The sequence below is a fragment of the Rhamphochromis sp. 'chilingali' genome (assembly GCF_963969265.1).
Source record: "Rhamphochromis sp. 'chilingali' genome assembly, chromosome: 11".
Classification (NCBI taxonomy): Eukaryota; Metazoa; Chordata; class Actinopteri; order Cichliformes; family Cichlidae; genus Rhamphochromis; species Rhamphochromis sp. 'chilingali'.
Window position 1 is genome coordinate 13,041,944 of NC_137938.1, and position 13,954 is coordinate 13,055,897.

Sequence of the window (13,954 nt, forward strand, 5' to 3'; positions counted from 1 at the left end):
CAGGAGCCGGCCTGGATTTAGACGAGAGAGAGTGTGGCTCAAGCAGTGCCCGGGCCTGAAAGGAGCGATGTTTCTGGCCTGTGGCAATAGAAGCTAACACCATCCTTAAATGAAAAGGAGGCCTCCATCTGCAGCTTTTTGTTTGCTCCAAGCTTGCCATTTTTCAAACATATGCTGAGCCATTTTCATTGCACTGTAGAATGAGTTGGCATGAGCAAATTTGCTCTGCTGGCTTTGGGATTTCTTAGAATCTCACATTCAGATGGAGTGGAGAGACCTTCGCTTCATTTTTATAACTATTTTTCTTCACTCTTTACTTTTGAATGACTTAGACCCAGTAATCTAAAATTACCAATGTATTAAAATAAAATATTTAAATATTTCACACTTTTCATCCAGCTAATGAAAACTATAGGATGAAAAGTGAAGTCAGAAGCTTTTGTTTTTTAATTCAGCAAATATTGTAAGGTACTGTACTTTAAAGAAAAAAAAAAAAAAGCTAAGCCTGCATATTCATACATCAGCAAGACAACAAAAAAGCAGATAATTATGTTACATAGAAAGGCAGAAATCTGCACACAGGAATGGCCTGTAATCCTTCTCCTCCTCCTCCGATATTTATGTGCATATGGTGAACTACGTCTTTTTTTATGTCTCTAAAAAACGAATTAATAAATAAAAGATTTTCCCCGGCTCAAAATAATATTCCTTATACAAATGTAACTTTGGGGTTAAGGGAACATGGAAAAGTAAATGAAAAGCTAAATGTACAACCTTCACCATATTATAAATATGACATACAAAGACACTTAGCTTTGTGATGCCAAGTTAGCAATCCAATGCACCACTGCTGATCTGTGCAATAGTAAAGACATGAAAATAGAACTGAGCTGAAATAAATAACAACTAGATCTGCCTGTTAAAATGACTCTAAATCCTGGTTTTTATATCGGGATTGGACCCATATCCAATGAGATATCAACTAGTGCTTTCCTAAGTGCTGGCAATTTAACAGAACATTACATTTTTCATGCATTACTCTGTAGAAAACTGTTCTAAAAGCACTGAAAATCTGCCTCATTCTTAACATCCAAGATTGCATCGTAGAATTTTCCCTCACGATCTCAGAGTGTGTCTGTGCTCGTAATGGGGCACACAGCTGTGCAGCTAGTCTTGCACCCTGGTAATGATCCTGCTAACAGGAACTGGATGTCCCATGTTTACACAGTCTTGTCAACTTCTGTTCACGTCCCTGGAGAAAATGCTGCCTGACATTAAAAATCTGGTTTTATGCTGCTGGCTTCAGTGTCCAGTGTGTCAGCAGAGTGCAGGTTCAGTCTGCAGAATAAAATCAGGAGTGAAAAGTCTGCTGCAAAACCGAATGACAATCGATTCAGCAATAATATCCCCCGATCAAGCAAGCATTCAGTTTAAGTCCATTTAGCTCCATATCTGCCTGCGTAGGCACAATGGCGGTGGTGTTTTAGTGGCCTCTGCTGTCATTAGGGAAAAGAAAATCATTTGCTTCATGTGGTGTTGAAAGAAGTGACTTTGAAGTCTCTGTTCCTCTGTTCTCTCAAATCTCTCATAAATGTTCTACATATTAGTTATTATTGTAATTGAGTTGTTTTTGAAAATTAAATACAGCTTTCAAATGTAGCTCAATATAATAAATAAAAATTAAGATTGAAATGAAAATATTTTTATGACCTGTCTGTCAAAATCCTTTGACAGATTTGAAAGTCTAATGTGACCTACAATTCCTACCACACGTCACACCACCACAGCGGCTTTCTACATATGTAAGAGCGGATTATTTATGTCAGTCTGGGAACGGCTCTCACAGAAAGGGGTAAACTGCATAATGTGAAGCATAGAAGTCAGTCATTCATCAACCACCTGTCAGAAAAAAAGCATCATCATGTTGATGGTGTATGAGCAGAAGAGCTTGGTGAGGCAAATTAAAGATGTACAGCAACTTTCTGAATTCGGGCAACATTTTTATTTTATACGTACTGGGAATTTTCTAATAAGGAAACAGAATAAAAAACATGAAATTCTGATAAAAGTCAGAAAGGCTACTGAGTCGTAACGGATACGCTTTTTTCTTCTTCTCTTCGTTCTAAAAGATCTTAACGCTTTAAATTGATTTTGGCTTTTGCTCTTCGCTCATAAATAATAGGTTCATGTTATTTGCAATTTGGAGAATTTATGTAGTATAAAGTGATTAGACAACTGACTGAGAAGCTTCCTCATAGCCTATAGGGTGCTCATATTTGCTACATAAATCATAGATGGATGGATAAATGGGTAAAAAAAAAAAACTACAGTCCCTACAAAGCAGCAACATATAGCCCACATACAGCTGCACAAACCAAGTGGATATGCAGCTCCTCCTAACAGTATTAACATATACAAGCTACTTGCTCTACAGGAATAAATATTTAATTAACCTTTTGAGCCATGGAGACTCTAATCAACTTCCACTACACGATTAAAATTTTTCCCTCCTATCAGATTGCAAATATATTTATTTCGCTAATGAGGACTTATGCCAGACTTTGCTACATCTGTGGCCCAGACAAAACAGCCATCAAACTGTCAATCTTTAAAAAGCAATTAACACTGAGCAACTCGAGGAAACCAAATGAGAGGAGTCAAAAGAAACCAATCACCTACTTATTTTCAGTTTCTTGGGGGAATATGTAGATAAAATCAAGTATTCCCAATGATATCCCGCAGTCACATTGCCCAGATAGAAAAAAAAAAGTTTGAAAAAGACAAGCTTCACCTCACATGCAATTAGTAACTCATTTCAAATAACAAGTATCCTCACCTCTGCAGATTGGCACCGGGAAGTCCCACACTGACACGCCAGCTGCATTGGTGACACAGGTGAGGAGCGAATGCCCATCAAGGACATAACCTGTGACACATCGGTAACGGATCTTGTCACCTACGTTGAACTGAGTTCCATTCAGTATGCCTTTGGGTGGAACTCCTGGGTTTCCACATGAGCTGCTTCTCAGCTCTGGAACATGAAAAAAAAAAGAAAAAGAGCATTGGTAAGAATACAAATATGCTGGTGTCACAGGGTTCCCTTAATTAGATGTGCATTAATAAATACAGTTAAAGGGACAATTCACCCTAGACTCAAATGTGAATAATTTTACTGTACTATCATTTGGAGATATTGCTATACCCTGTTCTTGAATACAGTGGAACAAACTGGTGATTTCCTTATGCAAAGTCCCTAAAACAAAAGTGCAAGCATCTCATCACTTGCAGATGCATGCTTCGTTCTGAAATAAGATAAGATAAAATAACCTTTATTAGTCCCACATGTGGGAAATTTGTGTTGTTACAGCAGTGGACAGTGCAAAGTTGCATAGAAAAATTAGAGAAAAAACACTGGAATAATATATCTATGAGATACTGTACACAATAGAATAGAATAAAATAAAATACTATATACAATCGAATAAAATAGAATACAAATGCTATATACAATTGAGTATAATACAATGATGCCAGAAAAGTGTATTCCACTTGGTATTATTGCTATTGCACAAATGTGATGCATTTGGCAGGTGTATGTTGGTGGAAAGAGAAAACTGTGTTAGGTTTTTATTTTATATTCCATTAGAGGCTCAAAGTAAAATTAGGAGTTGCACAACAAGCTACATACTCTGGTAACAGCAAGCCAATACCAGCAAACTTTGTATGCAAATGCTACTCAGATGTTTACTTCTGGTTGATGAGGTGAATTTCATATGAGAATAGAATAAAATATATTGCCCAGGGAGTACTGCAGTCTTCTCTATCACTTCACATTGAAAATGTATTAAATAACATGATTATATCTGAAAGTGGCAATCAAATAGTGGCATATTAAAAAAAACTACATTAGTACAATCTAAAAGAAAAGAAAAAGCAAGACAATAAAAACTGGGACATGAAAGAAGGCATTGCAGCTTCACACTATAATATTTTTTGCTGTATGCTTTTTAATGGCTGCTTTGGTTTTTAGTAGGCATCATTTTCATAAATTCATTATCACAGAAATCATCACAGCATCAAGTTTAGCGTCTAAAATTCGTAGTATTGACAAGTATTAACAAAAGCCCTTGACTGACAGAAAGAAAAGTCATGTTTATCTATATTACTCCATTAATTCAGTCGTCTTCCCTGTTGTGTTCTCTGAAAAACACTAACAACATGGCAAAATCTACAGCAGTCTACAGTGCAGACTGTAACTTAAGGTTATGTATATAACCCCGGTTCTCTGGGTAGCATGAGTGAGTGTCTCACTATGGGAACGCCTCCTGCGTGACCTCATCAGAAGCTCAAATAGGGCTTTGGAGCGTGATGTCACGGGGGTGGGCGTGGAAAGGATTTTGGCCCGATCCGCCATTTTGGGGGTCTAAGTGAAAAAGGAGCGAAAGCATAGTCATGGTTCGTTCTTGCTGTGTGGTCCGCTGCAATGTTCGATCGCACGACCCCCAAGAGAATAAGCTTGAAAAGGGTTTGTCTTTTCATTCTTTCCCAACCTGGAAGCAACATGAGGCAGCTCGTGTATCGATGTTACCAAACGAAGGCGTCTAGCCTGGATAGGAGCTGTGAGACGAGCTGATATCCAGTTCTCTTCCATCTCCAAATATCTGTTGATGCTCCTGACATTTTCATTCCGGTAAGTTCTAAATATGTTCATATCACTCTTTATAGCCTATTAGTTTTATTTTTGATGCGCACTGAGCTCATAGCAAATTATAACAAACATCCTACTGAGTGATTTTGCAGAACTACCTTCTATTTATTAGAGTTGCTAATTATTTGGCATTATTGCAGCAAACCAGCCTATGAAATGGATGAAACATCATGACTGGGTTCCAGCACTACACAAGGGACCTGCTTCAAACATACCACCATGCCAATCAGATTACTTCTTCCATGTGAGGGTGAAGAGGTGACCCTTCTGGATAAGATGGTGAAGGTTTGCTGCGTTTTGGTGAACAGTGTGGTAGTAAAACCAGGGGAAAATGAAACCTGCTCCTGTTAAATATTCTTAAGTCTTGTGCTGTATAAATACCGGTATGTTTTTCAAAAGATACAGTAAATAAAGTAATGTTAGTAGTGGGTGATATCATGTAAACACTGTCATGATTTTATGTAAACATTTTGTCATTTGTAAACTATAGATGATTTTACATTGTAACTGATGTCATGTTCTATAAAGTGGTTTTATTTAAAAAAAAAAAAAAAAAAAAGAGCAAAAATTAGTTTGTTTCTTTATTCAACTTTTGAACAGTGATACTCAGTCAGTACATATTCAGGAAATGCAAATTATTTACACACCAGTGCACTACAGGCATAAATCTAGACCCCTAGATAAAACATTATGGCATTATAGCAGTGACAACTCCTCCACAGTAGCAGGTGGGATTTTTCTTTTTTGAGGACGGCTCCTTTTACCTGTCACTACGGATGGTCTGTTTATGTTTTGATCAAGAGCCTTTTTTTGGGCAGCTGAAGAGGAGAAGTCTATCTTATGGCCAACCTCTGGCTGTATCTTGGTCACATTACCCAGCAAAACCCAGTATGCAGGTTCATCTGTAACAGTCCTTGTGCCACAGATCAACACTGTTGCTTCTACTTTAAACAGAAGAGCAGTGACGTGGGTGCAGGTCTCCGCGACTCCGGCCTTACAGGTGCAGTGGGCGGCTTCAACCTTCCCTGTGATGCTCACAGTGACCCATCGCTGCAATGCTGGTTCATTCAGTCTTTGAGAGTGCAGTACCTGAAACACACACAAAGTTCATTTAAAGACAAGAACTATGAGCCAAGGCCGACATAAATGTGTTTTATCTACTTTATCATAAATGTAACAAAGTGTTTAGAAAGTTAGCACATACATGTAATTTTTCATTTCTTTGTGTGTCCATCTACATGTTATAGTGTAAATCTGCCTGTTCTCTGTCAGAAACCTGCCTGCAGAAAATGAACCTAAAGTATGTAATGCAAGGATGTCATCACTGTAGAGATGGAGAACGCATAAAGTGACAATTAAGAGTCACTTAATATGATAAGGAGATTCTGCAGGTCATTAATCAATGTATAAAATTAAAATAAAATGTATTTTTAGTGACACAAGATACAAATATGGAAGCAAGATGCATAATTAGGATTATTTATAATAAACATTAATAAATCATTGCAATTTCTTTAACCATAGAGAATAACTAAATCCTTCAGGACAATGTCACATCAATGCACTGAACTCACTATGTTATCCACCTAACAGCCTCCACATGTTCTCACTGTAATTTCCCCTCATGAATAAATTTATGCTGCACTAATGTGAATGTTTGCAGGGAAATCAAACGCATTTTACTCGCAGTACTCGAGCTGACTTACCTTTGTTTGAATGACGACTTGTATGGCGTATTTCATACGGGTCCACATTTCCTATGCACGCTATTTTCTGCAGGTACCGCCGCTTCGCCTCTGAACGAAATCGGTCTCTATACAGTCCATTCTCTTTTGAGCTGCTTTTAAGCATCTTGTAATCGTCGTTCCAACACAGTGTGTTTGTTTTGATTCGTAGACCCCGAAAATGGTGCCGCGCTCCCACAATGCATTGCGGCGTGACGTCAACTCCAAAGCCCTATACCATTACGCCAGCCCTTACAGGCTGGCTAGGTGACGCCCAAGTCAGGAGGGGCCAGTGCCTCCCTATATAATAGGTTGACATAGCCTCAGATGTCATTCAAAACAAGCCCACCTCTTCCTCGCTTCCATAGCAAGGAGGGCGGTCTGGTGAGACACTCACTCATGCTACTCAGAGAACCGGGGTTATATACATAACCTTAAGTTCTCTTTCATAGCATTCGTTTCGTGTCTCACTATGGGAGAAATACTGACTCCCGGATTGCCAGACATGCCTGTTAAGATGACAACTGACCCCAACAGCACTTCACAGGGGAGAAGCCCCCACCCGGGAAGAGCCTGCACTGAGGACTGAATGCGCTAGGTTAGGTGCCGTCACATCTAACCTGTAAAACCTAGCAAATGTATTAGGTGAGGTCCAGCATGCAGCTGCACACACCTCCTGAATAGAAAGTCCCCTAAAGAGAGCCCATGAGGTTGCCAGACCTCTAGTGGAATGCGCACGCAAGCCAGCAGGGGGCTGAAGGCCCCTGCTAGTATAGGCCAGGGCAATTGCTCCTACTATCCATTGGGAGAGGCGCTGTTTAGACACAGGCTTTCCCATATGTGGTTTAGCCCAGGACACGAACAGCTGGTCACTTTGTCTGACACTCTGGTTTCGGTCCATTTAAATGCGCAGAGCACAGACTGGACACAAGGTATGCAGCCGCTGTTGCTCCTCTGAGGAGAAAGGCGGTGGGCAAAAGGCCGGCAGTTCTATAGGGGAACATGTGCCGACAACCTTCGGCCTCACTGGCCACTCCACCGAAGATGGCGTTTTGCCACCCCCTTGTGGTCGCAGCGCGAAACATACGCCATTTCGGTGTCCCATCACCTCTGTCATAGGCGAACGAGGTCACGGGCTCATCTGCATCATCACAGCCGTGGAAACGCGAGTCTCCACGGGCTGCGTTATGGCAGACGTTGCTCCGTTTTTTTCATGTGTTTTGCAACACTCAACAGCGCCCTCGGCAAACTGCCTAGATGCGCGTGTCGGGGCTTTTTTAATACAGAATGCACGAAACAAGTGCTTGTGAAACAACACTGCGAACTTTGGCTCTCTTTCCCTCTGGCGGGTCCGGTGACAGGAACGCCGGCCTGAGTTAAGCACTCCGTGTGGAACATGTCCCGTTGAACTTGCTCTGGAACGGAGCTGGGAGGCGGCAGGGCGGCCCATGAAGGGGGGAAACTGGGTTTGCTCCCGCCTAGAGGAGAGGCTGTCAGGCCGGCCGCTTCTTCCTCCTCACGATCGCGACAGCGGGGGGAGGAGGAGGGGCCACTTGAGGTCTGGCCTGGGGAGACTGTTTCCGAGTCCATGGATTCTTAGGCGCCCCGGCAGCCTGGGGGGCTGCCTGCGTCTTAGGCACTTTGGGAACCCTAAAGCGGGGACGGGGCAAGACGCTGCCTACGCGAATGACTGGCGCGGTGCTGCTAGTGTGGCGTGCTGGGCCCTCCTCGGCAGGCAGAGTTTCAGAGCCTCATCATCTCTCTTTTTCTCCTCACATCTCTTCTGAATGGCTGTAACAGCCGCATTGAAGAGACCTTGAGGGACGACAGGGGTGTCGAGGAGTTCCTCTTTCTCCTTGGTCGTCAGGTTGGTGAGCCTGAGCCAGCGTGGTTGCTCCTGAAGAACCATGAGGCCCATGGCTCTCCCAGTTGTGGAGGCGGAGGACATGGTCAGTTATAACGCAGATTTCTTCCCACACTGTAGTATCTGGTTTAGTTGTCATGTCCTCTTCTAGCTCAAGCCATTAGCATAGAGGAGGCGTTGTTTTGTAGCACTTATCTGTAAGGCTGTAAGACTGGAAGCGGTCTGCTTTGGAGGGGAGAGATGGGGCCAATGAGGGCAGAGACGTCTTCGGGTGAAGATGGCGGAGGTTGATAGACTCCATCGCCTCACAATCCAGCAGGGAGCTCCCCACAATGGGGTGTTTCTCACTGTAAGGTTTTGCTTTCCACGTCACCGCTATCTCATCGAGTAGCTCCGGGAAAACAGGCAACACATGCTTCCCCATCTTTTTCGCCTTCGGCAATTTCTTTCCGTCAAAATGAGACTTTACAACCTCTGTTTGTATGGCGGGCCACGGGATGTTGAGGCTAGCAGCCGCACGCTTGCATGTCGAGATCCAGGGGAGATGGCGATGTCGGTTTTTCAAGCTCGCCGGTAGCCGAGGGCTTTGCAGCCCAGCTGATGCTAGCCAGGGAGGTGGAATCTTCCTCCTCGCCGTTGTCAGACAGCAGGAGCTCCGAGTTAGCCGACTCATCTCCGTCCTCGTTGGCATCTCCTCCCCAGGTGACTCCAGCATCGGGGAAAAACTCACGATCTCCGTGTGCCTCCAGCGACAGGAAAGCGGCCGCGATGGGCTGAGGGTCTGCCTCTGCCCAGCTCGGCCCTGGCGTTGCGGCCAAATCATCGGGCATCTCAGTTTCTCCTTGCGCCGCAGCAGCCTCCCACAGCAAAGGGTCGCCACCCAACAGGTTAGTCTGGCGAGCTAGCCTGCGGTGGAGTAGCTTGCGTGGGAAAGCCGCGCAGTGGATACAGTCTTGTGCGGGCGTCAAGGCAGCCTGAGCGTGAGATAAACCCAGGCATGCCGCACACACGGGGTGTGTATCCCAGGCAGAAATCTTCTTCCGCAAGGACAGAGTTTTGCAACTTCGTTGGCAGTCGTAGCCATGGTTAGCTAGAGGGTTGCACACGTTAACGAGACTGACACTGAGTGCGGAGAATATTGCTATTCCTCGATAACGTGGGGTGAAAAGTGTTGCTACTTTTCTACAGGTATTGCTACCTAATGTGTAAAACCGCTAGCGTCAAAGGGTATTGCTACTTGCAACTTGGCACCAGCACTAGCTACAGAACAGTATTACTACTGCTTGTATGCTAGTGGACAACTGAAAAGCTGGGAACAAAGCGCCCAGCGACTGAGTTGTTCACTCGAGTCTGTGGACAGTTGAGCTTTAACACCCAATAGCACAGTTGTCTACAGGCTTCTGTGAGAAGCGAGAAGAGGTTTTTGAATGACATCGGATGCTATGTCAGCCTATTATATAGGGAGGCACTGGCCCCTCCTGACATGGGCGTCACCTAGCCAGCCTGTAAGGGCTGGCGTAATGGTATTTGAGCTTCTGATGAGGTCACGCAGGAGGCGTTCCCATAGTGAGACACGAAACAAATGCTATGAAAGAGAACTACTACACCAGTGGCATATTTTTTATAATTTTGTTTTTCTAATTGTCAGGCACTATGCATGAGTGCAACAACAAGTAACACATACTTTTTCATGCACTGCCTCCAAACAGCAGTACTAAATGCACATTAGCTGATTATTAGTTGTTAGTTAATTAGTTGATTCCCTTGCTTTGCCTGTGAATACTAACTGTGTCAGCTGTCAGTGCTTTATCTGCAAGATATGTTGAAAATCTGGCTCTAATGATGGCTGTGCATAGCTACTGCTATATATTGCTGGTGTACTTTGTATATGCTTGATATCAGACCAGCTTCTCTGTGAAATAACAGTGTTGTTAAACATTACGGTAAAAGAAAATAAGTTATTGTAGGCATGGTGTCTTTGTAAAGATCAGAGTTTATTGGCTTTCCTGTTTTTCCTTGCACATTTTGTTAGGTGATTAACCTTTCATAGACAAATATTGCATGTTTATCAAATTATTTTTATGACCACAATCTTTTACAAAAACAGCCTTAACTAATGCAAAAACTCCAGTATAAATCATCATTTTTAATTATCTTTTTCATATGGGTGCTGCCACCAGAGTGTTGGGATCATGCTAATATTCAGCTGTGGACAGTTTTTAATATTCAGCTGAACATGAGCCATAAACATATCTGCAAATCAAACAGATCCTCTGTGTGAATATTCTTCTTTAATCACTTGATCTCACTCTGACTAAGATACATTAGACCAATCTAAACGCAGTAAGACTCCACCGTGAGATAAAGGTGGCTATAGTAAAAGAAGAAAAAGATTCTCACATAACATTAAATATGACATGTAGCTATCAGTTACTTCTGAACTCCTACATTTTGAGTGCTGTGTTAATGGGATATCTACTACACAGTCATTTTTATGAATGTAACCCAAGTTAAATTAAAACTCAGAATTTAAATGTTGTACCCTTCAAATAATCTCACAGTGAGTGATCTAAGGCACTGAACTTGAATAACAAATGATTTTTCTTTTTTTCTTTTTTATGTCCTGGATGGAAACATTGGGCTGAACCTCTGGAACTAATTGGCAAGAGGTTTGTAACCTGATTCCATATAAAGGAGCATCTTAGACAGGCAGAGTTAGTCAGATGTAAAGATATACAGAGGTTTAGCCCCCCCAAAAAACAGTCCGTAAATTATGTTACAATTTCAAAGTAATGTGACTTAATGCAAATTGCAAAGACTGTGAACAGCTCATCATCCACAGTACATAATATCAAAAGATTCTGAGAATCTGCAGAAATCTCTGTGTGCAAGGCACAAGGCTAAAAAATCAATATTGAATGCCCCCTCATCGTCAAACCCTCAGGCAGCACTACATTAAAAACTGGCATGCTACTGTCATGAAAATCACTGCATGGGCTCAGGAACACTTTTAGAAACCATTTTCTGTGAACACAGTTCAATCCACAAATGCAGGTTAAAGCTCTGACATGCAAAGAAGAAGCCATATGTAAATATGATAAAGAAACACTGCTGTCTTTCTGGGCCAAAGCTCATTGAAAATGCACTGTGAGGAAGTGGAAAACTGTTCTGTGGCCCCACAAAATGAAATTTGAAATTCTTTTTTTGAAAACGCAGACATTACATCCTCCAGACTAAAGAGGAGAAGGGAAATCTTGTTAACTGCTCATTATCAGCACTCAGTTTGAAAGCCTGCATCTCTGATGGTATGGGGGTGCATTGGTGCCTATGGAATTGGCAGCTTATACATCTAGCAAAGGCCCCATAAAAGTATATACATGTTATAGGGCAACATATGCTCCCATCCAGATGATGTCTTTTTCAGGGAATGGCCTACATATTTCAGCAAGACGATTATAAACATCTTACTGCACCTATTACAACAATTTGGCTTTACAGTAGAAGAGTCTGGGTGCTAAACCAGCTGCCTGCCTTCCAGAGCTTTCACTATCTGAAAACATTTGGTGTATCATGAAACGAAAACTATGGCAAAGAACACCCAAAAATGTTGGTCAATTAGAATTCTGTATGAGGCAAGAATGAGATAATATTCGTCTCCCAAAAACACAGTGTTAGATTTGTATTGTTGATTGTCATTTATGCTTAGAAATATTTACTTATATATGCTTAGAGTTTTGTAATTAGTTGTAGATTGGTAGAGGTTTTGATCCTTGATAGTCTGCAAACTTTGTGTGTATTAGACAGCACTTTGGGAGCATGAGAGGTCATACCGTGTCTTATTGTTTTATGGTAGGATTAACGTAGTTGCGTCTGTTCTAGTCTAAGTGCTCTTTGTTTAGATGAACTGCAGGATTTCCTCACCGTGTTATCTAGGATGACCCATCTAGGGTGAGGGGGAGGCTACCCTCTTCCTGACCAAGGATGTTTGACCCTTTGATCAGCAGCACACACACACACACACACACACACACACACACACACACACACACACACACACACACACACACACACACACACAGGCAAGGTACTCTTTGTTTGTATGTAGACGTCGTATGTTAATGAACCTATGCATATTCATGTAACCTCAATAAAAGGACAGTGTATGGGAGAACGGACGAGAGCTACTGGGGTCAAGCGAAGGGACGGCGCTCTGTCCAGTCTCTCCCGTGCACGAGTACCATGAAGAAGTTTGCCTACTTGCGTCTTGCTTGCAGTGTAATTATATTGTCTTCAACGTTCCAGCAGATGGGTTCAAGCTACAAACCTATCATTAATTGGTCCTTCGATGCCGGAGCCCTGGAATCGCATTCACCGAGGGGAGGAGAGGCACGCTGAAAGACTGACGTCAGCCAGGAAGTTCCTGTGGATTCGCGGTCTGTCTTTTCTCCTCGATGAATGACGGTCGGCGGGATTCGGGCTGATATTACACTCTAAGCAATGCCAAGTAAGTTTAAAGAGGCCGACTCTATAACCGTGTCGTTGTGCAGTCTCCGCCACTGTGTGAGGCGTTGAGAAGAGCCCGACTCTATAACCGTGTGGTTGTGCAGTCTCCGCCACTGTGTGAGGCGTTGAGAAGAGCCCGACTCTATAACCGTGTGGTTGTGCAGTCTCCGCCACTGTGTGAGGCGTTGAGAAGAGCCCGACTCTATAACCGTGTGGTTGTGCAGTCTCCGCCACTGTGTGAGGCGTTGAGAAGTTCGCTACTTTGTGGAGCGATACCCGGGTTCCTTGCTACTTTGTGGAGCAAGAGGTTCCTCGCTACTTTGTGTGGCTAGAGGTGAGTTCTCCGCCACTTTGTGGGGCGTTGAGAAGTTCCGCGGGGTCCAGACTGTGCTGGACGATAGGCCTATTTTGTGTTGTTTTTGTTGTCGTCGTCGTCGTTGTTGTTGTTGTGTGGGTGTGTGCGGAGCAGAACATGTGGTCTGTGACACCGACTGTTGTTGTTATCATGGGTTTCTAAGCAACCAAGAGTGAGTCGGAGGGAGACAGACGTTTGTGCTGGACTTTGCTCCTGGCAGCACAAAGTATTTATGTAAAAAAGAGAGGGAGCGACGGCTCCACAGCTGCGCGGGTTCACGCGAGCGCGGTCACGCGGGTTTCACGCGGACCTGAGCCGTGCGGTTAATCGCAGGCTTAAAAATGGAAGAGATTAAAATGTTAGAAGTTTTCAGAAAACACACCAGCCTTGAAGAGCGTGTGGAGAAGGCCAGCCCACATCAGCAGCTATGCTCTGGTGGGTGGCTGTCCCCCCACCCCTTGCTGACACAAAACGTTAACTCTTCAGCCTGTGTGCCAGACCATAGACGTAATTGAGGTGGATAGTTGTTAAAAGTCATCTACATTACGCTTGTGGTTGCTTAAATTCAGTACGATGACATGTGAGGTGAAGTGATATAGATAAATATTTAAACTAATGAAGTGCATAGAGGCACTTGACCTGTGTGGAAGACTGTCGTCTTATTATGAACCATTGTTGAGATGTAGAGCACACCTGTGAAAACAACTAATATGCTGAACCCTGTATGAAACATCTAAAAGTACATGATGGAGAAGCTGAGTTGAATATGAAAGTGTAAGACTTTGCCGCTGTGGGCAGAG

At 43.0% G+C, this 13,954-nt stretch overlaps 1 protein-coding gene across 10 annotated transcripts in view; it reads right to left on the reverse strand.

The window, feature by feature from the left end:
* Positions 1–13,954, reverse strand: part of LOC308404971 (CUB and sushi domain-containing protein 3-like) — a 251,895-nt gene that overhangs the window by 170,644 nt on the left and 67,297 nt on the right. For all 10 annotated transcript variants that reach the window (XR_013973240.1, XM_080895307.1, XM_080895306.1 and 7 more), the window contains one exon: positions 2,837–3,031. Coding sequence is in view for 8 of the 10 variants with exons in the window: in XM_080895307.1 (XP_080751433.1) it covers positions 2,837–3,031 (195 nt within the window). In the remaining 2 variants the exon portion in view is untranslated. The remainder of the gene's footprint in view (positions 1–2,836; positions 3,032–13,954) is intronic.